At 35.8% G+C, this 26015-nt stretch overlaps 3 protein-coding genes across 3 annotated transcripts; 1 reads left to right on the top strand and 2 right to left on the bottom strand.

Moving 5' to 3' along the window:
• Positions 1-4628: 4628 nt before the first annotated feature.
• Positions 4629-13790, bottom strand: LOC128245565 (uncharacterized). Its single transcript, XM_052963762.1, has 4 exons — positions 13735-13790; positions 13156-13608; positions 7336-7443; positions 4629-5679 (listed from the first exon to the last, which is right to left on the bottom strand). The coding sequence occupies exons 2-4, from the start codon at positions 13543-13545 to the stop codon at positions 5512-5514; spliced, it is 666 nt and encodes a 221-aa protein (XP_052819722.1). The 5' UTR covers positions 13546-13608; positions 13735-13790; the 3' UTR covers positions 4629-5511.
• LOC128245564 (uncharacterized) lies at positions 8591-12626 on the top strand. Its single transcript, XM_052963761.1, is given in 6 exon segments — positions 8591-8688; positions 10037-10192; positions 10594-10753; positions 11098-11206; positions 11588-11781; positions 12026-12626. Coding segments are annotated over 5 exon segments (840 nt in total). The 5' UTR covers positions 8591-8688; positions 10037-10065; the 3' UTR covers positions 12276-12626.
• Positions 13791-17183: 3393 nt separating the features above from the next.
• On the bottom strand, positions 17184-21142 carry LOC128203463 (uncharacterized). Its single transcript, XM_052904889.1, has 6 exons — positions 21062-21142; positions 19550-19705; positions 18989-19148; positions 18536-18644; positions 17961-18154; positions 17184-17716 (listed from the first exon to the last, which is right to left on the bottom strand). Exons 2-5 carry the CDS (start codon positions 19674-19676, stop codon positions 18029-18031), a joined length of 522 nt encoding a protein of 173 aa, XP_052760849.1. The 5' UTR covers positions 19677-19705; positions 21062-21142; the 3' UTR covers positions 17184-17716; positions 17961-18028.
• Positions 21143-26015: the final 4873 nt, after the last annotated feature.

Below are 26015 nucleotides of genomic sequence, written 5' to 3'. Positions count from 1 at the left end.
TCACGATATCGATGACATTGAGTAAGGGGACAAAACTCAAAATAGTATCATACCTGATATATATCGGAGTTACTTACCTTAAATATGAAATAATATTGTCTAAACGAAAAATCGAAAACATGGACGATTGAACGGCCAATAATTTTTGTTATGAACTGGAGACACGAGTTATGCCATGTACTGTATTTCATCCCTTTTTATGTATTAGCTACACGTTTACAGGTATAAGTTCACGTACAAGGCGTGTAGCTACAGGTATAAGTTCACGTACAATGCGTGTAGCTACAGGTATAAGTTCACGTACATGGCGTTTAGCTACAGGTATAAGTTCACGTAAACGGCGTGTAGCTACAGGTATAAGTTCACGTAAACGGCGTGTAGCTACAGGTATCAGTTCACGTACAAGGCGTGTAGCTACAGGTATAAGTTCACGTACAAGGCGTGTAGCTACAGGTATAAGTTCACGTACAATGCGTGTAGCTACAGGTATAAGTTCACGTACATGGCGTGTAGCTACAGGTATAAGTTCACGTAAACGGCGTGTAGCTACAGGTATAAGTTCACGTACCTTCCTGTAGCTACAGGTATAAGTTCACGTACAATGCGTGTAGCTACATTGATAAGTTCACGTACAAGGCGTGTAGCTACAGGTATCAGTTCACGTACAAGGCGTGTAGCTGCAGGTATCAGTTCACGTAAACGGCGTGTAGCTACAGGTATCAGTTCACGTAAACGGCGTGTAGCTACAGGTATCAGTTCACGTAAACGGCGTGTAGCTGCTACAGGTATCAGTTTACGTACAAGGCGTGTAGCTACAGGTATCAGTTCACGTACACGTCGTGAAGCTACAGTTATCAATTCACGTACACGTCGTGTAGCTACAGGTATCAGTTCACGTACACGTCGTGTAGCTACAGGTATCAGTTCACGTACAAGGCGTGTAGCTACAGGTTATCAGTTCACGTAAACGACGTGTAGCTACAGGTATAAGTTCACGGACACGGCGAGTAGCTACATAAATAAGTTCACGGCAAGGCGTGTAGCTACAGGAATAAGTTCACTTACATGGCGTGTAGCTACAGGAATACGTTCACTTACACGGCGTGTAGCTACAGGTAAAAGTTCACTTACATGGCGTGTAGCTACATGAATAAGTTCATGTCAAGGCGTGTAGCTACAGGTATCAGTTCACTTACATGGCGTGTAGCTACCTGAATAAGTTCACGTCAAGGCGTGAAGCTACAGGAATAAGTTCACTTACATGGCGTGTAGCTACAGGAATACGTTCACTTACTTGGCGTGTAGCTACAGGTATAAGTTCACTTACTTGGCGTGTAGTTACAGGAATAAGTTCACTTACTCGGCGTGTAGCTACAGGTATAAGTTCACGTAAACGGCGTGTAGCTACAGGTATAAGTTCACGTAAACGGCGTGTAGATACAGGTATCAGTTCACGTACAAGGCGTGTAGCTACAGGTATAAGTTCACGTACTTGGCGTGTAGCTACAGGAATAAGTTCACATATATGGCTTGTAGCTACAGGTATAAGTTCACGTACACGGCGTTTAGCTACAGGAATAAGTTCACGTCAAGGCGTGTAGCTACAGGTATAAGTTCACGTACACGGAGTGTAGCTACAGGTATAAGTTCACGTACTCGGCGTGTAGCAACAGGTTCAAGTTCACGTACACGGCGTGTAGCTACAGGTATAAGTTCACGTACATGGAGTGTAGCTACAGGTATAAGTTCACGTACACGGCGTGTAGCTACAGGTATAAGTTCACGTACACGGCGTGTAGCTACAGGTATAAGTTCACGTACACGGAGTGTAGCTACAGGTATAAGTTCACGGACACGGCGTGTAGCTACAGGTATAAGTTCACTTACACGGCGTGTAGCAACAGGTTCAAGTTCACGTACACGGCGTGTAGCTACAGGTATAAGTTCACGTACACGGAGTGTAGCTACAGGTATAAGTTCACGTACACGGCGTGTAGCTTCAGGTATAAGTTCACGTACAATGCGTGTAGCTACAGGTATAAGTTCACGTAAACGGCGTGTAGCTACAGGTATAAGTTCACGTACACCGTGTGTAGCTACAGGTATAAGTTCACGTACATTGCGGGTAGCTACATGCATCAGTTCACGTACACGTCGTGTAGCTACAGTTATGAGTTCACGTACACGGCGTGTAGCTACAGGAATAAGTTCACTTACATGGCGTGTAGATACTGGTATAAGTTCACGTACACGGCGTGTAGCTAAAGGTATAAGTTGACGTACACGGCGTTCAGCTACAGGTATAAGTTCACTTACACGGCGTGTAGCAACAGGTTCAAGTTCACGTATACGGCGTGTAGCTACAGGTATCAGTTCACGCACACGGCGTGTAGCTTCAGGTATAAGTTCACGTACAATGCGTGTAGCTACAGGTATATGTTCACGTAAACGGCGTGTAGCTACAGGTATAAGTTCACGTACACCGTGTGTAGCTACAGGTATAAGTTCACGTACATTGCGGGTAGCTACAGGCATCAGTTCACGTACACGTCGTGTAGCTACAGTTATGAGTTCACGTACACGGCGTGTAGCTACAGGAATAAGTTCACTTACATGGCGTGTAGATACTAGTATAAGTTCACGTACACGGCGTTCAGCTACAGGTATAAGTTGACGTACACGGCGTTCAGCTACAGGTATAAGTTCACGTACACGGCGTGTAGCTTCAGGAATAAGTTCTCTTACATGGCGTGTAGCTACTGCACGGCGTGTAGCTACAGGTATAAGTTCACTTAAACCGCGTGTAGCTACAGGTATAGGTTCACGTTCACGGCGTGTAGTTATAGGTATAAGTTCACGTACACAGCGTGTAGCTACAGGTATAAGTTCACGTACACGGCGTGTAGCTATAGGAATAAGTTCGCGTTAAGGCGTGTAGCTACAGGTATAAGTTCACGTAAACCGCGTACGTGTAGCTACAGGTATAGGTTCATGTTCACGGCGTGTAGCTACAGGTATCAGTTTACGTACACGCAGTATATCTGCAGGTTTACACGTCGTGTAACTACAGGTATAAGATCACCGTACGTCAACTGCCCGATAAAATATGACAATACATATGTAAATTTACCAAAACTAGATTCTATTTTGTTCACTTTTTTGTTTCGATACATTGTCCATAGCTTAAATATATCAAACTGGATTCCCATATCCCATTAAAATTAAATTTACCAAAACTGAATCCCTTCTAGTCAGTTAAGTCAACTGTACAGTACATTAACACCTGCTTTCACTGCCTAGAAAAAAAACTAAAAAACTAAAACTAAAACTAGATCCCATATAGTAATTCAATGCCCATATGTTGCAATTAACCAAAACTGAAACCCTTATACATGTATATATATAGTCAGTTTAGTTAACTATTCATTTCAATATGCGTTCACTGCCTAGCCTAGAGATGTCGAAACTGGATCCACTATTGAGTAATGTTATACACATTAAATGCATTTAACCCAAATAAACTGAATCCCTTTAAGTCGATGTATTATGACTTTACATTTGTTCAAAACTTTACCCCATATAGTACGAAAAATGTTTTACCAAAACTTTGACCACTTCTTTTTACCGAGTATTCAACAAATTAGTCATTTTACGGCATTATCGGATTTTGAATCCTCTCCGTCATTTATTGGCGAAAAGGCGTTTCCAATAAACCTCCGATGTGAAGAAAAACACATGTACCAAAGGTCTCCAAAACTATCGCTTACATCATTTCCGGTAAAAGTCTAAGTCTAGATTAAACCCGGGATTATGTTAAGCAAGGGAAAAATTAGATCTCAACAAAATATCCTGGGAAAAATACAACTGAGCGGATTATAAATAACTCCGGACTAGATCGAATAACTCCGGACTAGCTCAAATAACTCCGGACTAGCTCAAATAACTTCGGACTAGCTCAAATAGCTCCGGACTAGGTGAAATAACTCCGGACTAGCTCAAATAACTCCGGACTAGGTCAAATAACTCCGGACTAGCTCGAATAACTCCGGACTAGCTCAAATAACTTCGGACTAGCTCGAATAACTCCGGACTAGCTCAAATAACTCCGCACTAGCTCAAATAACTCCGGACTAGCTCAAATAACTCCGCACTAGCTCAAATAACTCCGGACTAGCTCTAATAACTCCGCACTAGCTCAAATAACTCCGGACTAGCTCAAACAACTCCGCACTAGCTCAAATAACTCCGGACTAGCTCAAATAACTCCGCACTAGCTCAAATAACTCCGGACTAGCTCAAATAACTCCGGACTAGGTCAAATAAATCTGGACTAGGTCAAATATTATCCACGGAATTGTTCGAGAAATTATATACGGATATATAGACAGACAAATACATAGATAGATTTAGATAGATAGATTTATTCGCGCATATATAATTATGTCATACATATATTAACAAACCAAATATCACATATAGTTATATCACACAATGTTTAACAAAGAGTTAGGGATGATATGTATACTAAATTACAACATTAAAAACTATTTTGGACACACACGTTACTGAAAAACTCAAAACTGTAACTACACAGGATAAACCATTAAAGTTATTCAACTTATTTTCAATGAGTTCCTCATGAAAAATATAAATATATGCCAAGTTCTTAGATGTTGGCTGTTTAAGTAAGGTTTTCTTATACAATTAAAATAAAATACTTTGACTAGTTAAAGTATGATTAAGTGTCTGAGATTAAAATTCCTCTTAAAAATGTAACATTACTGACTGTAAAACGGTATGACACTATATTTGACAAAAATTGTTCACTACTATGCAAGCTAAAAATCGAAATGAATCACAATTAATAAAATGTTCTAATTTTGCACACTTCATACCATCAATGAGATGTGATTTTACTTCAACTTCAAAAGTATTCTTATTTTTCAATTCTTTTAACTTTTGATGAAAACTGTTCAAGTGCTGGATTTCTTGATAAAAGCAAGTATTTAAACTTAAACTGTCAGTCTGTGGCACTTTAAAATTGCCAGCACTATGTATACTGTTGTAGAAATGTGCGGATGACACAACAGGTTTGCGACGTGATATATACGATACATGGTCAGCAGGTGACCCGACATGGGATATACGGGGCACAGGGAGCCATATTCGGGTTCGAGCGATAAGATTTCCTTTGATCCGTATTTCCAATATCGGGTCACCTACTAACCCCGTAACTTATAATATTCAAATCGAAATTAATTTTCTACTAATTAAAATACATTCAAAATTAGAAAGTTTTATATCTACGGAAAAAGTGAGTGGCTAAAAAGCTTATTGTTTTGATCTCTTGACATTTAATTCCCCGGGATTATAATAATTATGATTTCCGCCAATGTTGGTTGCAAATCCCGGATATGATTATAATTATGATCTCCTAGGGTTTTTAGTTTTCCTATTCTGATATGATCTCCGGAAAGGTGAACATCAAGAAAATTCAATCTGTTTCTGTGTTCACATGTTGTCAAGAGTTTCAGGTTGACGCATGGAAATAATGGAAAACTGTAGTGGGCAGATGGCCATGTGTTGATCAAACGCCTGGCGGAATTCGTCCCTTTCCTTTCGCGCCTGCGCCAGTTCGTACCTCAACTCCGTCTGAGTGCTTTGTAGTCGACTACACTCCTGAAAACATGGAAATGAGAACGATGCAAGACGTATACATGTAAATGTTAATGTTTATTTATACGCTATGTACAATTAATGTCTTAAATCTTTCAATTATTATTAATTTAATCACCGACATATTTACCATGTATGTGTGGCACATAGGTGCCGCCTCATTTAAATAATTAAATTAGTAGGCGTGCCATTTTTCGCATTGTATCGAGTGTTACATAGATCCCACCACGTTCGTGATCATAAGTGCATTTTGTTAAAACATATATATGTATATATATATATTTCTAAGAATAGATCTTTTCGTGATTTTAAGTACAAAATCATGAGATGTACAAAAACTGACATTGGATACAAGAATCTAATACAAAAAGAATGGAATGTTATTATTAAGTTACTATCATATTAAACACATGCATGCCATGATAAGCTCTCTATGAAATCTGAATATGCACGACACACATTCTATTTAGAGAAATATTTGAATTGATAAAATATTTATTTTTATCGTGATTTGTTTTACAAATTTTACAAACACCCCCTACTTCCTGTGGTTTTATTCTGAACGCATTCAAATAATACCAAATAGGCAAAAGATGCTTTAAACTAGAAATGTGTCCATAGGACACGGATGCCCCCACTTTGATTTTTTGTCACAGAAAATAAGCCATAATGATTATTCAGGATAATCTGCACATATAGGATAAGTTGAGTTGAGTTGGGTTTTACGGCATCGCAAGACTGTATAGGTTATATGGCGCCATTCAGGCAGGAAAAAACTTGTTGGATCCACATCTCATTTACATCGAGATGATATATTTTAAGTATTGTTGGGAAATAAAGGGCCCTAACTCCTAAATGATTAAAGCGATTTCCATGGCTATCGAACTTGATCAAGATATTATGGTCACAATCATGTATGTAAAGTTTGGTGAGGATTGGGCACATACTTTTCAAGAATTAGATTGGAAACATATATTTTTGAAGTATATTGGCAAAAAAGGGCCGTAACTCCTAAATGACTAAAGCGATTTCCATGACTATCGAACTTGATCAAGATATTATGGTCACAAACATGTGTTTAAAGTTTGGTGAGGATTGGACAAACGGTTTTCAAGAATTAGATCGGAAACATATTTTTGAAGTATTTTTGGCAAAAAAGGGCCGTAACTCCTAAATGACATTAAGCGATTTCCATGACTATCGAACTTGATCAAGATATTATGGTCACAAACATGTGTTTAAAGTTTGGTGAGGATTGGACAAACGGTTTTCAAGAATTAGATCGGAAACAATCTTCGGGACGTACGTACGTACAGACAGACAGACAGACAGACGTACGTACGTACGGACAAGGGCAACCCTATATGCCGCCACTTTGTGGGGGCATAAAAACGGTTCTTTGTCACATAAAGATACTTTTCTGCTTGAATAATGTTACTTCTTAAATTGCTTATTCTTTTCTTCCGCATAAAAATACACACATTTAGCCCTGCGGTCATAAGTTCAAGTAGCGTTTCCCTTGATGTTAATGACGCTACATTCAAAGCAGAAGTAATGCGAAATAAAATTATCATTCTTTTATAAAAGCACTATTTTTGAAAGCTATAACAAATATATGTTTAATCTAAAAATAATGAATTTTATGCTTTTCATGTTTACCTTCTGCAAATTGTGGTCTCTGTCTTTCTGTTTGTCCCGGAAGCGGCGCGCGGCCATTCTGTTCTGCACGCGCCGTTTTCCCCCACGCTCTTCCTCTTCCGGTGTAAGCTGTAACAAAGTCCGGGTTAGTTAAAGAGAATGCATAGGTAGAAATGTAACGTTTTTTAGCCTTTACGAAGTTTTATGTCGAATTGCGGCCTCCTCTGTGAAAGCGTTCAAATTTAGCTTCTTAATTCCAAGGCACACATTTTAGTTGAATGCATATATTAAAGCTGCACTCTCACAGATTGACCATTTTTACAACTTTTTTTTTGTCTTGGAAAGAGCAAAGTTTTGCGTAAATATCTTCAAAACAATGATATAAGATTGCTGACAAAAATCAGGTCGTAGATTTTCATATTTCCGTTCTTAAACAAACAACTGCATAAGGGGTTAAAGGGAGCTTTATTACATGAACTAAACTATTGCTCCAAACTACAGAAGCGCGCGAACAATACATATATAAAGCACAGGCAAAATATAATATGGCAAACAATTACATAATATGATAAGCGCATTACAATATGAACAAACATATAAACACTCAATAATTAAAATTGCATCTGTTGATAAAATATAAACTAATCGTCATACCCATAAGGGGAAGAAAACTAAAAGAAATAGGATTGTAACTATAAATTGGGAATGGGTGGGAGGGTAATTTAAACATATGGCAAGTGTCCAGTCTGATAAGCGCGCATGTAATAACTAGCATGGAGCGAGGAATTGGCTCCCAGAAAAACCCATTAGAGGTCACATGACCAGAAGGTGTGAAAAAAGGGGGCGCCAGCAGTAGTTTGTCTAAATACAATTAAGTAGCTTAATTAAACGAAAATTAATGTTTTATGGCCTAAACCAAAAAAATGCATAAAACATCAATTTTTGAACTTAAATATAAAAATCTGCGATCTAATTTTTTGTCAGCAATCTTATTTGACTGGATTCAATGGATTTTCGCAAAAATTGGCTCGTTCCAAGACAGAAAAATTAATAAGTTGTCAAACGTTCCATCTGTGAGAGTGCAGCTTTAAAACGAATCGATGGATATGTTGACGTCACGCAATTAACTTTTTTTTTCAATAAAATTGCGTATTCTGTCTTTTGCATAAGTTTCAGGTAGGATATGTATAGCAAATATTTGTGTTTAGCCTTTTTACACATTATTTCCCTTATACGTGCGCTTCTTGCTGTAATCTCCCCTTGTTTGACATTGCTACTGCCCTAATATTTCGCATAAACATGTAGGTCAAATTTCTAGCGGGAGTTTATTGACTTTAATCAAGGAATTTGGCTGAATTTATGGATAAAATGAAGGTAAGTGAATGTTTTCATATCTATACAACAGGGGAATTAACATTGTAAACCGACTTTGATAGTTTCTTATTGCTAAAATAGCAAAACAAATTTAAACCGGAAGTTTAAATGGCGGAAAATGTCAACTGTCAACACTGGTGTCCGATTTCTATTAGTTTAATCATGTAATAGACCTTCATAATTAATGAAGAAATCATGTGTAGCCAATAATCGTCAGCAAGTACCATCCCGTACGAGTTATTTGACCCTGATTTAGCTGATGAGCTTGAAATTGTTGACCAACTCTACTTTGGAAATGTTGACATTGTTGATCTTTCTGACACGGAAGTCGCAGGCAATGATTTTGTGTCCTACAATGCTGTCGACATTGAGGATGATAATGATTCTGATGATGACAATGCTGATGTGTGTAATCATCTGCAAAGTCCTTCTGCCGATGAGTGTGTTTTTGATGAGTTTGATAAATATGTCCGTGTGTGGCTGTTCCCGTCATAAAATTTCAAATGGTTCACTGTCAGCATAATTCAGAAACAACTTGTACAGTAGTGCAAAACATCAGAAGAAGTGCAGGGACAAGCTCCAACATGATTATTTTCTGTTCGGCAAAGTAGTTTGTAGAGACGCATGGCAATAAGAATAGGCAGCCAAAACATGCTTTAACAATAGAAGATATACAAAATGTAAAACAAAAATTGATTTTGTACGGAAAGCATAATGGCGTACCACTACCTGGACGTCAGGCGAACTATCGCAAAGAAAAATATTTATTGTTGCCATCTGATAAAACAAAAGCTGATATTTATGATGAGTACAGCAAAGCAGCAGTTGAATCTGATAAGAGACAACTATCTTTGACAGAATTTAGGAAAATATGACAAGAACTGTGTCCCTACCTTCTGGTAATGAAGCCTGCCACAGATTTATGTGCTAAGTGCCGAAACATGTTTTTGAAATTTCAAAGGGAGGAAAATTAACTGAAGAGGAAAAGCAAGAAAATAAGAATCATACAATGCACATATAGAGAAAGTGAAATGTCAAAGGGACTATAACAGAAGTAATTGTGAAATGACAAAAGAGTTCTTTAATGGCCTTCCTTAAGATCACAAAGTAAGAGGTATTTTGCAGGGGTGTATAGAAACAACCTCAATACATGATAATGACCGAAAGCCAATATTTCTTTTAAAAATATGAGAAATTCACAATACTTGATTAATTTAGTATTAGCTTGTACTATAGGTCACTTACATTGTTATTTGTGTATATATATAATATCCTGTATAAGTGTGAAAAAATGTTAATTCATCAATATTGTGTTATATCTGTGTTTATAAATCTTCCAATATTTCAGGACAAGCAGAATCAGCAACTGGTGACACCATGGTGCATTACAGTTTTGATTATTCCCAGCAGGTGTTGTATCCGCACTATGCCCAACAGGTCGGAAAACTCTTCTTCAAAACACCTAGAAAATGTGGATGCTTTGGAGTCTGCTGTGAATCTTCAGGTGAGATATTTTTGTAATGTTTAACTGTGTAAATGGGCATTAGCTGCTGTTTTAATGCATTCAATTTAAAACTTTATGACATTTTTGCAGTAAAAACAGGAAAATGATGCAACAAATTTATATTGGTATAAAAAAATAAAATATAAATAATAAATTGAAAAAAAGTTAAACACCTTAAGTCCATTGTGCTACCATAATGCTAGGAAGGCAAATGATCGTATAACGTTTGATAAAAAATATAAGGTTACTTCTGGGTGAACATTTTCACTGAAATTTATCATATTAAAACAAGCAAAACATTCATTTTCTTTCAGTTGATGTTGCACAAGTGTAACTTGTTTAACCTAAGTTGTAAACAAAGCTCCCCATTGGTTAAACATATTTACTGTTACTTTATTTAGGAACTCAGATTTTGTATCTTCTGGATGAGTCTGTCGGGAAAAGTGTTGGCAAAGGGGCAAACAGTGTTGTATCCATGTTACATCATCATTTCACCCATCTGGCCTATGGGGAGAAGAGAGACAACTGCGTAGTGCAAAATAAAAACAATACCGTGATTGGGTAATTATTTATTTCATCTATTGTTTACAATATTTGATCATTGTTTTATCTCCATTATCATTTTTCTTAGTAAAGATATAACGATGATCAAGTATTGTCAAAAAGCCTGTCGGAGACTGCAGATAATCGACTGCATTATATCTGATTTGAATGTCTCCATGATAGTGTTGTTTTTTTATGTTGCATTTTTATGCTTTGAATATATTTTAAGAAAAGGACATTCTTGAACCAAGTTTTATATGCTGATAAATTTTACTTCTTTATTGATATATGGTTACAGTCCTTTAGGACTTAAATGGGAGTTACATATATATAATAAAGTATAAATTACTGATATATTTCAGATATGGTATGTGGAGGGTCATGAGAGGGCTGCACAAGGAGATAGAATTCAGCTTGATGGAGGCAGGCCACACCAAATTCAGTCCCGACTGGCACTTCTGCTTATGGAAGGTTATATGCCTTGCCTTTTTCAGTTTTTTTTCTGAGCACCTGATTAGTAATTCCGGATTCTTTGAAAATTTAATTACAATCATTATAAGTGAACACTCCCCAACATGCAATTTATTTAATTCTGGTTACATATAAATTACAACAAAACTTAGCAGAGCTTTTTAACAACAAAATTAAATGGTTTGTCATCAGCTTGTTTTTTGACAATAATTAACTGGTAACTAATTATGATAGACATATTTTAGGCTGTTTGGTTTAAACTTAATTATATACACAAGGAATGAATGCAAAATATAGACATAAATAATATATGCATATATAAAGGTTATAAGCATATATACAGTTTGAATTTATTTTTAAACCTACGTCTACTGTTTGCAGGTCAAATGGCGAGCATCGAATGGTGAAACATTGGAAGAAGTGGCGGACACTGTTCGAAAGTCATTTTGGGGTGGATACAATATTCCCCATCTTGTCAATGACCCAGCTAAGCCGGTGACCTTTTAAAATTGGACCTAATTCTTTAGGACTTTGTTCAAGCCTATTCCAGGGCTGACCAAATATCACCATTTTAGGTAAAAACACCTTCATGATCTTCAGCTTTGAAGATACAAAATCAGTTCCTGAGCTTAAAATGTTTTTGATCATTTAAGGTAATAGATGATAGAAAGTATTAGAAATTTATTTGGTTACAGTTTTTTTTAAATTGCTGTGTATTCATTATAAAAGCTACATGAATATTCATGTACCATTTATACAAACTGTGCATTTGTTCAAAATTACACTCATTACTATTTTGCGTATAAACTTGTTTTTCAGGATCACTAGTAGCCACCCAGGGACAGTGTTTGTGAGAGAATATGCTGACAATCAAGAGGTTGCCATAGAAATTACAAGACCACAAAGACAGCCTATCCCCAGCAGTGACATGCCGGAACGGATTGATATTCAGGAGCTTGATGCAAAAAGGTCTTGGTACCTGTTTGAGGAGATTGCTCCTCTTTGCAACAACAGCCCAGCATGTACCAAACCAACAGTTCCAAAACCATCCAGTGGTGTTAGGCTATAGTGTTGTGACATGTTTATACATTGATTGTAAATGTTGGACTTGTCAGATTATTGTTTAACAGTTAATTGAAGTTGTAGTGACTATTTTATCTATATTTTTTATTTAAACTTCATAGATATTGTGATAGTCGTCAACTAATTATTTTAGTGAAATAAACGTGCTTCGCATTGTAGTAAAAGTTTGCCTTTTACCAAACTGATGCCCTTGTTCCGAACTTGAGAATTGATATGTTAAATAATAATTTTTATCACAAGTGCACATTTTGTTCATCATGTTTAAAATCTCCTTCATTTCTTTATTAACTAGAATATTATTGAGATGCTTGAAACACTTGTTACTTTAATGACATGCATTTTGCCCTATATATCTTAAATAATTAATGACTAGAAACTGATTTTTAATAGAAAACAACAACATTGTTTTCTTTCAATAAATTATTGTAAGAAAAAAAAACATTGCCATGGCAACCATGCTTGTATTCCATTGCCACCAGAGGGTTACAATTGAAACATTTTAAGTTTAATATACTAACATATAGTTGCAGTAAAAGTTTGCCTTTCATCAAAATGTTAAATGATCAATTTCATTATAAGTACTTGTTTAAAGCTGCACTCTCACAGATTGAACGTTTTGACAACTTTTATTATTCTTTGTATATATATATAAAAACACGGGAAATACGGATTTTCGATGTGAATGTACTATACAAGTTAGAACTATTGTAAGCTGGTATTTATTGTGTTGTTTCGTAATATTTTTCAAATCCCTCAGGGAACAGAAGTTACTGAAACAATATTTAAATCAACAATAATGAATTAATGGTGGTGGTAAATTTTGCTTCAACTGACACACGAAAGTTTGTTGAAATACTCGTACATACCACATCTTCCGGTGGGTGACTAAATTGCACTTTCAATTCCTGCTTTCCCTCTTTTAACCGTTTTGTCTGAATGGAATATTTCAATTCCTCTTTTATAAACGGTGTCAACCCGTTTTCTAGAAGCTGGCGTCGCGAGACGTCATCAACGTCATCACTGTCGGAATCTGACACAACTACGTCAGAGGTATAACTTGTATTTGTATATCCACATGCACCATTAAAATTTAAATGTGAGTATTCCCCGACACTGTTCACTGTTGTGCTGATATGTCCAACATTATCTGACGTAAAATAGTCCGTGTTTTCATCTGACTCCGAATTGTCAAATAATCCGCTAACAACGGTTGGTACCACTGACGGAACAACCTGCGCGTCTTTATCTTCCTCCATGGTAGTTTAAACGTCTATTCTGGATATCTGACGTTTATACAGCGTCTTTCAGCTGGATCTAGGCTGTAAATATAAACATGAGAAATGTTCTTGCCGAATCATATTTTCGAAAGAAGAATATCAGACTGTATTTTTTAAGAATTAAAGCGCGTCTTTGTTTCGAATCATCATCATTATTATTATTATTACCATTATTATTTATGTATTCCTTTTCTTATTTTTTTTTATTATCAAAATGTTCCCTCTATCGGCATTGAATTATTTGAACTGTTAATTTTAACGTGGATGGATGCCTTTTATACACGACGCGAAAGTGGTGGGATTCCACAGCGAATTCAGACAATGTATAAGTTATACATATATGGTAGGATGAGTCAGTTAATTTGTTTGCTCCTATGAAAACTAGTTAAAGGTAATACATGGTTTATTAAAACATTTTTATTACGATTAAATGACTCAACCTACTTTTTAGTGTATTATTGTGTCCTAGTATACAATGATATATGAGCCGCATCGCGCGATTTTGGGCCTTTAAATAGGAGAGGTGTTTGTACGAGTTGTAAAACATATTTAGGTATCATAGTGAGTGCGTGTCATGCTAAGCTCACTATGATATCTAAATATGCACGAGTGGAGAACTATTTAAATTGATAATAAGGATTGATTTGGTTTTCCATGTATATATATTTCTCTTAAACGTGATTTGTTTTACAACTCGTACAAACACCTCTCCTACTTACTGTGGTTTTATTCTAATTGCATTCCATTAAAATCAAATAGGCAAATGGTTCTTTAAAAAAATGGTTAAGATACTTTTCTGCTTGAATTATGTTGCTACTTAAATTGCTTTTGTCTTTTCTTCCGCATAAAATACACAGATTTAGCCCTGCGGTCATAAGTTCAAGTAGCGTTTTCCTTGAGGTTATGCACCAGTCAATTGTAACAACGCCCCCCCCCCGATCCGGGTAATTGCGGGGACTTTGACTTTCGGTCCAGCCAACCCCGCCTAAAATCTCCGCCCTGCGGATATAAACTGTTGCCAAATGCCCCCTCACCCAAGAGACCTTAGGTTAGGCCCACTCCCCGCTATATTTTGTGCGAAGACAAAACCACCGCATTCACCCGGCACTGCGGGGCCACCTGAAAGGTAAAAACACGGCCCATTTCCTCGGCTGTCCCCTGTATACCCCCGGACCTGTGGGGGGGGGGGCGTGGTTACAATTGACTTGTGCATTAATGACGCTACTTTCAAAGCAAAAGTGATGCGAAACAAAATTAACATTATTTTATAAAAGCACTAATTTTAAAAGCTTTACCACATATATGTTTAATCTAAAAAGAATAAACATTTAATAAACATTTAATAATATAGCTTAATATTCTAAACGGATGAATAAATGTCGAAATCAATTGTTCTTATGAAGGATACCGAGTTTAATTTGAAAGAAATAAGCATCAAACACGGTATTTCTTCCTTATAAGACTATAGTAGACCACAGTATATCTTTTAGCATTTCATATGAATACATTATAACTGAGTCGCGTCGCGCGATATCGGGCTTTCAGACATATTTTTGCTATTACAATGTTTTAAGGTATTTGAATACCAAGTAATTTCAGAAAAATATTCTGAAATTTTCATGATGATATCACTTAAATTGCGTAAGTTACGTGTTTACAAGTGAGATTATGTATTGACCATTTTGAATACTAAATTTGACGTCATTCAAATGACGTCGTAATGAAAGTGCATTATTCAAATGACGTGCAAAATTATTGTATCAATATTACAACTAGCTTATAATTTAAATTATTTTCTTATCACAGAATCTTTAAGGAACATAAATTAAGATAAAAATAATGAATCATTTTTGTATTTTTAATACATTTGGCCGTTTAAAACACAGAATATCAATCCAGTCAAAATATGTCGGGACAAAATCCATGGTTGCTATGGAAACATGAGTTAACCAATGGTTATAAATTATCGAGAAAATGATGCACCAATGACAAACCTTAAAAAGAAAGAAGGCAGGAAGAAATTGATTTACATAGAAAAAATCATTATTTTTGGCATTTTTTATTAATGATTATTTCATTTGTAATAAGTATGTCCGAAGGCCCAAAATCGCGCGATGCGGCTCATATATCATTGTATACTAGGACACAATAATACACTAAAAAGTAGGTTGAGTCATTTAATCGTAATAAAAATGTTTTAATAAACCATGTATTACCTTTAACTAGTTTTCATAGGAGCAAACAAATTAACTGACTCATCCTACCATATATGTATAACTTATACATTGTCTGATTGAATTCGCTGTGGAATCCCACCACTTTCGCGTCGTGTATAAAAGGCATCCATCCACGTTAAAATTAACAGTTCAAATAATTCAATGCCGATAGAGGGAACATTTTGATAATAAAAAAAAATAAGAAAAGGAATACATAAATAATAATGGTAATAATAATAATAATGATGATGATTCGAAACAAAGACGCGCTTTAATTCTTAAAAATACAGTCTGATATTCTTCTTTCGAAAATATGATTCGGCAAGAACATTTCTCATGTTTATATTTACAGCCTAGATCCAGCTGAAAGACGCTGTATAAACGTCAGATATCCAGAATAGACGTTTAAACTACCATGGAGGAAGATAAAGACGCGCAGGTTGTTCCGTCAGTGGTACCAACCGTTGATAGCGGATTATTTGACAATTCGGAGTCAAATGAAAACACGGACTATTTTACGTCAGATAATGTTGGACATATCAGCACAACAGTGAACAGTGTCGGGGAATACTCACATTTAAATTTTAATGGTGCATGTGGATATACAAATACAAGTTATACCTCTGAGGTAGTTGTGTCAGATTCCGACAGTGATGACGTTGATGACGTCTCGCGACGCCAGCTTCTAGAAAACGGGTTGACACCGTTTATAAAAGAGGAATTGAAATATTCCATTCAGACAAAACGGTTAAAAGAGGGAAAGCAGGAATTGAAAGTGCAATTTAGTCACCCACCGGAAGATGTGGTATGTACGAGTATTTCAACAAACTTTCGTGTGTCAGTTGAAGCAAAATTTACCACCACCATTAATTCATTATTGTTGATTTAAATATTGTTTCAGTAACTTCTGTTCCCTGAGGGATTTGAAAAATATTACGAAACAACACAATAAATACCAGCTTACAATAGTTCTAACTTGTATAGTACATTCACATCGAAAATCCGTATTTCCCGTGTTTTTATATATATATACAAAGAATAATAAAAGTTGTCAAAACGTTCAATCTGTGAGAGTGCAGCTTTAAACAAGTGCTTATAATGAAATTGATCATTTAACATTTTGATGAAAGGCAAACTTTTACTGCAACTATATGTTAGTATATTAAACTTAAAATGTTTCAATTGTAACCCTCTGGTGGCAATGGAATACACGCATGGTTGCTATGGCAATGTTTTTTTTCTTACAATAATTTATTGAAAGAAAACAATGTTGTTGTTTTCTATTAAAAATCAGTTTCTAGTCATTAATTATTTAAGATATATAGGGCAAAATGCATGTCATTAAAGTAACAAGTGTTTCAAGCATCTCAATAATATTCTAGTTAATAAAGAAATGAAGGAGATTTTAAACATGATGAACAAAATGTGCACTTGTGATAAAAATTATTATTTAACGTATCAATTCTCAAGTTCGGAACAAGGGCATCAGTTTGGTAAAAGGCAAACTTTTACTTCAATGCGAAGCACGTTTATTTCACTAAAATAATTAGTTGACGACTATCACAATATCTATGAAGTTTAAATAAAAAATATAGATAAAATAGTCACTATAACTTCAATTAACTGTTAAACAATAATCTGACAAGTCCAACATTTACAATCAATGTATAAACATGTCACAACACTATAGCCTAACACCACTGGATGGTTTTGGAACTGTTGGTTTGGTACATGCTGGGCTGTTGTTGCAAAGAGGAGCAATCTCCTCAAACAGGTACCAAGACCTTTTTGCATCAAGCTCCTGAATATCAATCCGTTCCGGCATGTCACTGCTGGGGATAGGCTGTCTTTGTGGTCTTGTAATTTCTATGGCAACCTCTTGATTGTCAGCATATTCTCTCACAAACACTGTCCCTGGGTGGCTACTAGTGATCCTGAAAAACAAGTTTATACGCAAAATAGTAATGAGTGTAATTTTGAACAAATGCACAGTTTGTATAAATGGTACATGAATATTCATGTAGCTTTTATAATGAATACACAGCAATTTAAAAAAAACTGTAACCAAATAAATTTCTAATACTTTCTATCATCTATTACCTTAAATGATCAAAAACATTTTAAGCTCAGGAACTGATTTTGTATCTTCAAAGCTGAAGATCATGAAGGTGTTTTTACCTAAAATGGTGATATTTGGTCAGCCCTGGAATAGGCTTGAACAAAGTCCTAAAGAATTAGGTCCAATTTTAAAAGGTCACCGGCTTAGCTGGGTCATTGACAAGATGGGGAATATTGTATCCACCCCAAAATGACTTTCGAACAGTGTCCGCCACTTCTTCCAATGTTTCACCATTCGATGCTCGCCATTTGACCTGCAAACAGTAGACGTAGGTTTAAAAATAAATTCAAACTGTATATATGCTTATAACCTTTATATATGCATATATTATTTATGTCTATATTTTGCATTCATTCCTTGTGTATATAATTAAGTTTAAACCAAACAGCCTAAAATATGTCTATCATAATTAGTTACCAGTTAATTATTGTCAAAAAACAAGCTGATGACAAACCATTTAATTTTGTTGTTAAAAAGCTCTGCTAAGTTTTGTTGTAATTTATATGTAACCAGAATTAAATAAATTGCATGTTGGGGAGTGTTCACTTATAATGATTGTAATTAAATTTTCAAAGAATCCGGAATTACTAATCAGGTGCTCAGAAAAAAAACTGAAAAAGGCAAGGCATATAACCTTCCATAAGCCGAAGTGCCAGTCGGGACTGAATTTGGTGTGGCCTGCCTCCATCAAGCTGAATTCTATCTCCTTGTGCAGCCCTCTCATGACCCTCCACATACCATATCTGAAATATATCAGTAATTTATACTTTATTATATATATGTTACTCCCATTTAAGTCCTAAAGGACTGTAACCATATATCAATAAAGAAGTAAAATTTATCAGCATATAAAACTTGGTTCAAGAATGTCCTTTTCTTAAAATATATTCAAAGCATAAAAATGCAACATAAAAAAACAACACTATCATGGAGACATTCAAATCGGATATAATGCAGTCGATTATCTGCAGTCTCCGACAGGCTTTTTGACAATACTTGATCATCGTTATATCTTTACTAAGAAAAATGATAATGGAGATAAAACAATGATCAAATATTGTAAACAATAGATGAAATAAATAATTACCCAATCACGGTATTGTTTTTATTTTGCCCTACGCAGTTGTCTCTCTTCTCCCCATAGGCCAGATGGGTGAAATGATGATGTAACATGGATACAACACTGTTTGCCCCTTTGCCAACACTTTTCCCGACAGACTCATCCAGAAGATACAAAATCTGAGTTCCTAAATAAAGTAACAGTAAATATGTTTAACCAATGGGGAGCTTTGTTTACAACTTAGGTTAAACAAGTTACACTTGTGCAACATCAACTGAAAGAAAATGAATGTTTTGCTTGTTTTAATATGATAAATTTCAGTGAAAATGTTCACCCAGAAGTAACCTTATATTTTTTATCAAACGTTATACGATCATTTGCCTTCCTAACATTATGGTAGCACAATGGACTTAAGGTGTTTAACTTTTTTTCAATTTATTATTTATATTTTATTTTTTTATACCAATATAAATTTGTTGCATCATTTTCCTGTTTTTACTGCAAAAATGTCATAAAGTTTTTAATTGAATGCATTAAAACAGCAGCTAATGCCCATTTACAGAGTTAAACATTACAAAAATATCTCACCTGAAGATTCACAGCAGACTCCAAAGCATCCACATTTTCTAGGTGTTTTGAAGAAGAGTTTTCCGACCTGTTGGGCATAGTGCGGATACAACACCTGCTGGGCATAATCAAAACTGTAATGCACCATGGTGTCACCAGTTGCTGATTCTGCTTGTCCTGAAATATTGGAAGATTTATAAACACAGATATAACACAATATTGATGAATTAACATTTTTTCACACTTATACAGGATATTATATATATACACAAATAACAATGTAAGTGACCTATAGTACAAACTAATACTAAATTAATCAAGTATTGTGAATTTCTCATATTTTTAAAAGAAATATTGGCTTTCGGTCATTATCATGTATTGAGGTTGTTTCTATACACCCCTGCAAAATACCTCTTACTTTGTGATCTTAAGGAAGGCCATTAAAGAACTCCTTTGTCATTTCACAATTACTTCTGTTATAGTCCCTTTGACATTTCACTTTCTCTATATGTGCATTGTATGATTCTTATTTTCTTGCTTTTCCTCTTCAGTTAATTTTCCTCCCTTTGAAATTTCAAAAACATGTTTCGGCACTTAGCACATAAATCTGTGGCAGGCTTCATTACCAGAAGGTAGGGACACAGTTCTTGTCATATTTTCCTAAATTCTGTCAAAGATAGTTGTCTCTTATCAGATTCAACTGCTGCTTTGCTGTACTCATCATAAATATCAGCTTTTGTTTTATCAGATGGCAACAATAAATATTTTTCTTTGCGATAGTTCGCCTGACGTCCAGGTAGTGGTACGCCATTATGCTTTCCGTACAAAATCAATTTTTGTTTTACATTTTGTATATATCTTCTATTGTTAAAGCATGTTTTGGCTGCCTATTCTTATTGCCATGCGTCTCTACAAACTACTTTGCCGAACAGAAAATAATCATGTTGGAGCTTGTCCCTGCACTTCTTCTGATGTTTTGCGCTACTGTACAAGTTGTTTCTGAATTATGCTGACAGTCAACCATTTGAAATTTTATGACGGGAACAGCCACACACGGACATATTTATCAAACTCATCAAAAACACACTCATCGGCAGAAGGACTTTGCAGATGATTACACACATCAGCATTGTCATCATCAGAATCATTATCATCCTCAATGTCGACAGCATTGTAGGACACAAAATCATTGCCTGCGACTTCCGTGTCAGAAAGATCAACAATGTCAACATTTCCAAAGTAGAGTTGGTCAACAATTTCAAGCTCATCAGCCAAATCAGGGTCAAATAACTCGTACGGGATGGTACTTGCTGACGATTATTGGCGCTACATGATTTCTTCATTAATTATGACGGTCTATTACATGATTAAACTAATAGAAATCGGACACCAGTGTTGACAGTTGACATTTTCCACCATTTAAACTTCCGGTTTAAATTTGTTTTGCTATTTTAGCAATAAGAAACTATCAGTATCAAAGTCGGTTTACAATGTTAATTCCCCTGTTGTATAGATATGAAAACATTCACTTACCTTCATTTTATCCATAAATTCAGCCAAATTCCTTGATTAAAGTCAATAAACTCCCGCTAGAAATTTGACCTACATGTTTTTCTGTTTATGCGAAATATTAGGTCAGTAGCAATGTCAAACAAAGGGAGATTACAGCAAGAAGCGCACGTATAAGGGAAATAATGTGTAAAAAGGCTAAACACAACTATTTGCTATACATATCCTACCTGAAACTTATGCAAAAGACAGAAAACGCATTTTTATTGAAAACAAAAAGTTAATTGCGTGACGTCAACATATCCATCGATTCGTTTTAAAGCTGCACTCTCACAGATGGAACGTTTGACAACTTATTTATTTTTCTGTCTTGGAACGAGCCAATTTTTGCGAAAATCCATTGAATCCAGTCAAATAAGATTGCTGACAAAAATCAGGTCGTAGATTTTTATATTTAAGTTCAAAAATTGATGTTTTATGCATTTTTCTTTATCCGTTAGTAACGGTTTAGGCCATAAAACATTAATTTTCGAACGGAAATATGAAAATCTACGACCTGATTTTTGTCAGCAATCTTATATCATTGTTTTGAAGATATTTACGCAAATCTTTGCTCTTTCCAAGACAAAAAAATAAAAAAGTTGTAAAAATGGTCAATCTGTGAGAGTGCAGCTTTAATATATGCATTTAACTAAAATGTGTGCCATGGAATTAAGAAGCTAAATTTGAACACTTTCACAGAGTAGGCCGCAATTCGACGTAAACTTCGTAAAGGCTAAAAAACGTTACATTTCTACCTAATAAAAATGCATTCTCTTTAACTAACCCGGACGTTGTTACAGCTTACACCGAAAGAGGAAGAGCGTGGGGGAAAACGGCGCGTGCAGAACAGAATGGCCGCGCGCCGCTTCCGGGACAAACAGAAAGACAGAGACCACACTTTGCAGAAGGTAAACTTGAAAAGCATAAAATTCATTATTTTTAGATTAAACATATATTTGGTATAGCTTCAAAAATAGTGCTTTTATAAAAGAATGTTAATTTTATTTCTTATTACATCTGCTTTGAATGTAGCGTCATTAACATCAAGGAAAACGCTACTTGAACTTATGACCGCAGGGCTAAATGTGTGTATTTTTATGCGGAAGAAAAGAATAAGCAATTTAAGAAGTAACATTATTCAAGCAGAAAAGTATCTTCATGTGACAAAGAACCGTTTTTTAAAGCATCTTTTGCCTATTTGGTATTATTGGAATGCGTTCAGAATAAAACCACAGGAAGTAGGGGGTGTTTGTAATATTTGTAAAACAAATCACGATGTTTTAACAAAATGCACTTATGATCACGAACGTGGTGGGATCTATGTAACACTCGATACAATGCGAAAAATGGCACGCCTACTAATTTAATTATTTAAATGAGGCGGCACCTATGTGCCACACATACATGGTAAATATGTCGGTGATTAAATTAATAATAATTGAAAGATTTAAGACATTAATTGTACATAGCGTATAAATAAACATTAACATTTACATGTATACGCCTTGCATCGTTCTCATTTCCATGTTTTCAGGAGTGTAGTCGACTACAAAGCACTCAGACGGAGTTGAGGTACGAACTGGCGCAGGCGCGAAAGGAAAGGGACGAATTCCGCCAGGCGTTTGATCAACACATGGCCATCTGCCCACTACAGTTTTCCATTATTTCCATGCGTCAACCTGAAACTCTTGACAACATGTGAACACAGAAACAGATTGAATTTTCTTGATGTTCACCTTTCCTGAGATCATATCAGAATAGAAAAACTAAAAACCCTAGGAGATCATAATTATAATCATATCCGGGATTTGCAACCAACATTGGCGGAAATCATAATTATTATAATCCCGGGGAATTAAAAGTCAAGAGATCAAAACAATAAGCTTTTTAGCCACTCACTTTTTCCGTAGATATAAAACTTTCTAATTTTGAATGTATTTCAATTAGTAGAAAATTAATTTCGATGTGAATATTATAAGTTACGGGGTTAGTAGGTGACCCGATATTGGAAATACGGATCAAAGGAAATCTTATCGCTCGAACCCAAATATGGCTCCCTGTGCCCCGTATATCCCATGTCGGGTCACCTACTGACCATGTATCGTATATATCACGTCGCCAACCTGTTGTGTCATCCGCACATTTCTACAACAGTATACATAGTGCTGGCAATTTTAAAGTGCCACAGACTGACAGTTTAAGTTTAAATACTTGCTTTTATCAAGAAATCCAGCACTTGAACAGTTTTCATCAAAAGTTAAAAGAATTGAAAAATAAGAATACTTTTGAAATTGAAGTAAAATCACATCTCATTGATGGTATGAAGTGTGCAGAATTAGAACATTTTATTAATTGTGATTCATTTCGATTTTTAGCTTGCATAGTAGTGAACAAGTTTTGTCAAATATAGTGTCATACCGTTTTACAGTCAGTAATATTACATTTTTTAAGAGGAATTTTAATCTCAGACACTTAATCATTCTTTAACTAGTCAAAGTATTTTATTTTAATTGTATAAGAAAACCTTACTTAAACAGCCAACATCTAAGAACTTGGCATATATTTATATATTATATAAATCGGGCGTAGCAATTATGTACAAAAAATCATTAGCTAACTGTATAGAGTTGATTGAGAATATTTCTAGTGATAGGATCATAGGTATAGAAGTGTTTAAACACATCGCCTCTATATATATTCTGTGCGTACCTACCAGCGTGTAACGACTTAGATTTTTACCAATCAGTATTAAGTGATTTAGAATCATTCATATGCCACTACGGCAAAATGGGGAGCGTTATAGCCGCAGGGGACTTCAACGGCCAGGATCTTCAGGATGGTGGTAAAGGGAGTCAGAAATCACGAAAGCTCACACATTTCATCCGGAAAAACAATTTACTGTCCTGTAATCCGAAAAATTCTCATACATTTGTACCAACTAGATCTATATTGGATTATATATTTATCGAGCCAACATTCAGAGATCATATAGAATCATTCAAGATAATTGAACGTGAAGAGATATTTACGTCAGACCATCTTCCGCTTATCATGACATTTCATGCTAAACCTAAAACGCAGACATTAAACATTAGGGGGCCATGCATTGCATGGCACAAGTGTACTAGCGAGCAGTTTGGAAATTATCAAAACTCTATACAATGTGAACTTAAATGTGTTTTAGAAACAGCAAGTGAAAAATGCGACCCGAACTTTTTGAACACTCTGATCACAGAAGCGCTTCACAGTGCTGCGCGTCGTTTGCCGGTCAGTAAGTTTAACAAGAGGGCTAAACCCTACTGGTGCAAGGAGGTTAAGGTCGCACATACCATCGCGAGGCGCCTGCGTAGAATGTGGATGGCGGCAGGGCGCCCAAGGGGGAATGACCATGTGTCATACCGACAGTACAAACAGGCCAAAGCAAACTTTCGAAACATACAAAGGAAAAAGCAAGATGAGAGCGAAAATAATTACTTTGATGAGCTTAACAAAACCGCTGAACTTGACTACAAGTTATTTTGGAAAACACTAAAGCGTAAAAGTGGGAAGCGTCCTGATATTTGCAGTGATTTAATTATTGATGGCACCAAGAACAGTGACGATAAAGTGGTAGACGGCTTCCAGGATTACTTCAAAAGTGTATTTGATCAGGAATACCCGCTTTCATCAAACGATATTGAAACACTAAACTGCGTAAATATATTTGCCGCAAATGATAATTTAAACAACCCAAACTTGTTAGCAAACATTGAAATCAAGGAAATAGACCACGTTATACATACTCTTAAGAAACAGAAATCGCCAGGAATAGACAATGTTCTCAACGAACACATTATACATGGTGGCATGATTATTCGAGATGCGCTTATCAAGCTTTTTAACTCTGTGTTACGTAACGAGAAAGTCCCAGATATATGGAAATCTAGCATAATTATTCCCATATACAAAGGAAAGGGTAAAACTAAAAGCGATCCTAACAGCTATAGACCTGTCTCGTTACTTCCGTGTACCTGTAAAATATTTGAACGGATACTGCTGACAAGAATTAACAACCATGTGACCACCTCTAATTTACCATTCCCGTCGGCACAGCAACAAGGCTTCCAGAAAGGACTTAGCTGCATTACAACTGCATTCAACCTCCAGGAAACAGTTTATACACAGATTGAGAGTGGCAGTAATGCATACACCGCTTGTCTCGACCAGAAAGCTGCGTTCGATTCGGTGTGGCACGGTGGTCTATTTTACAAACTTGGACAGTTGGGAATATGTGGAAAACTCTTGCGCTTAATAATACAATCATACAGCAGTCTTAAATGCGTAGTTCGCACAAACGGGAGTACATCAAAGGCCATTAACGTTAAACGCTCAGTTCGGCAGGGAGGAGTTTTGTCAACTTTTTTCTATTTAGTATACATCAATGAACTACTCGTCACACTCGAGAACAGTAACTACGGAAGCAGTGTCATGTCAGTCAAGGCAGGTAACCCATCATTCGCAGACGATATAGCACTGATTGCAGTTACCCCCCTTTACCTCCAGAAGTTAATAGACATTGTGTACTTTTATTGCAAAGACTGGAAAATGGATATAAGCGTAGCCAAATCAAGCGTTGTGGCCTTTACAAGTAAAAGGACGATACCAGTTGTAGGAATCCTTTATGGAGACATATGTATAGATCAAGCAGACAATGTAAACCACTTAGGAATTAGACAGGATTCGAATTTAAAGTTTTCGTTAAGAATTCAGGAAAGACTGCAAAAGGCTAAAAATGCATTTTTTTCTATGGCTGCACAGGGTGTCCACCCTTTCGGAGTGAACCCTTTGGTAAGCGCCGATCTTTAAAAGAAAATAATCAAGCCTATAGCTCTTTATGGTTGCGAATTATGGTGGAACCTTACTGCGCATAACATGTATACTATTGACAAATTTCAGC

Source organism: Mya arenaria, chromosome 9 (assembly GCF_026914265.1).
Source record: "Mya arenaria isolate MELC-2E11 chromosome 9, ASM2691426v1".
Taxonomy (NCBI): Eukaryota; Metazoa; Mollusca; class Bivalvia; order Myida; family Myidae; genus Mya; species Mya arenaria.
Note: the sequence above shows the minus strand (reverse complement) of the source record. Positions and strands in the feature narration are given on the sequence as shown.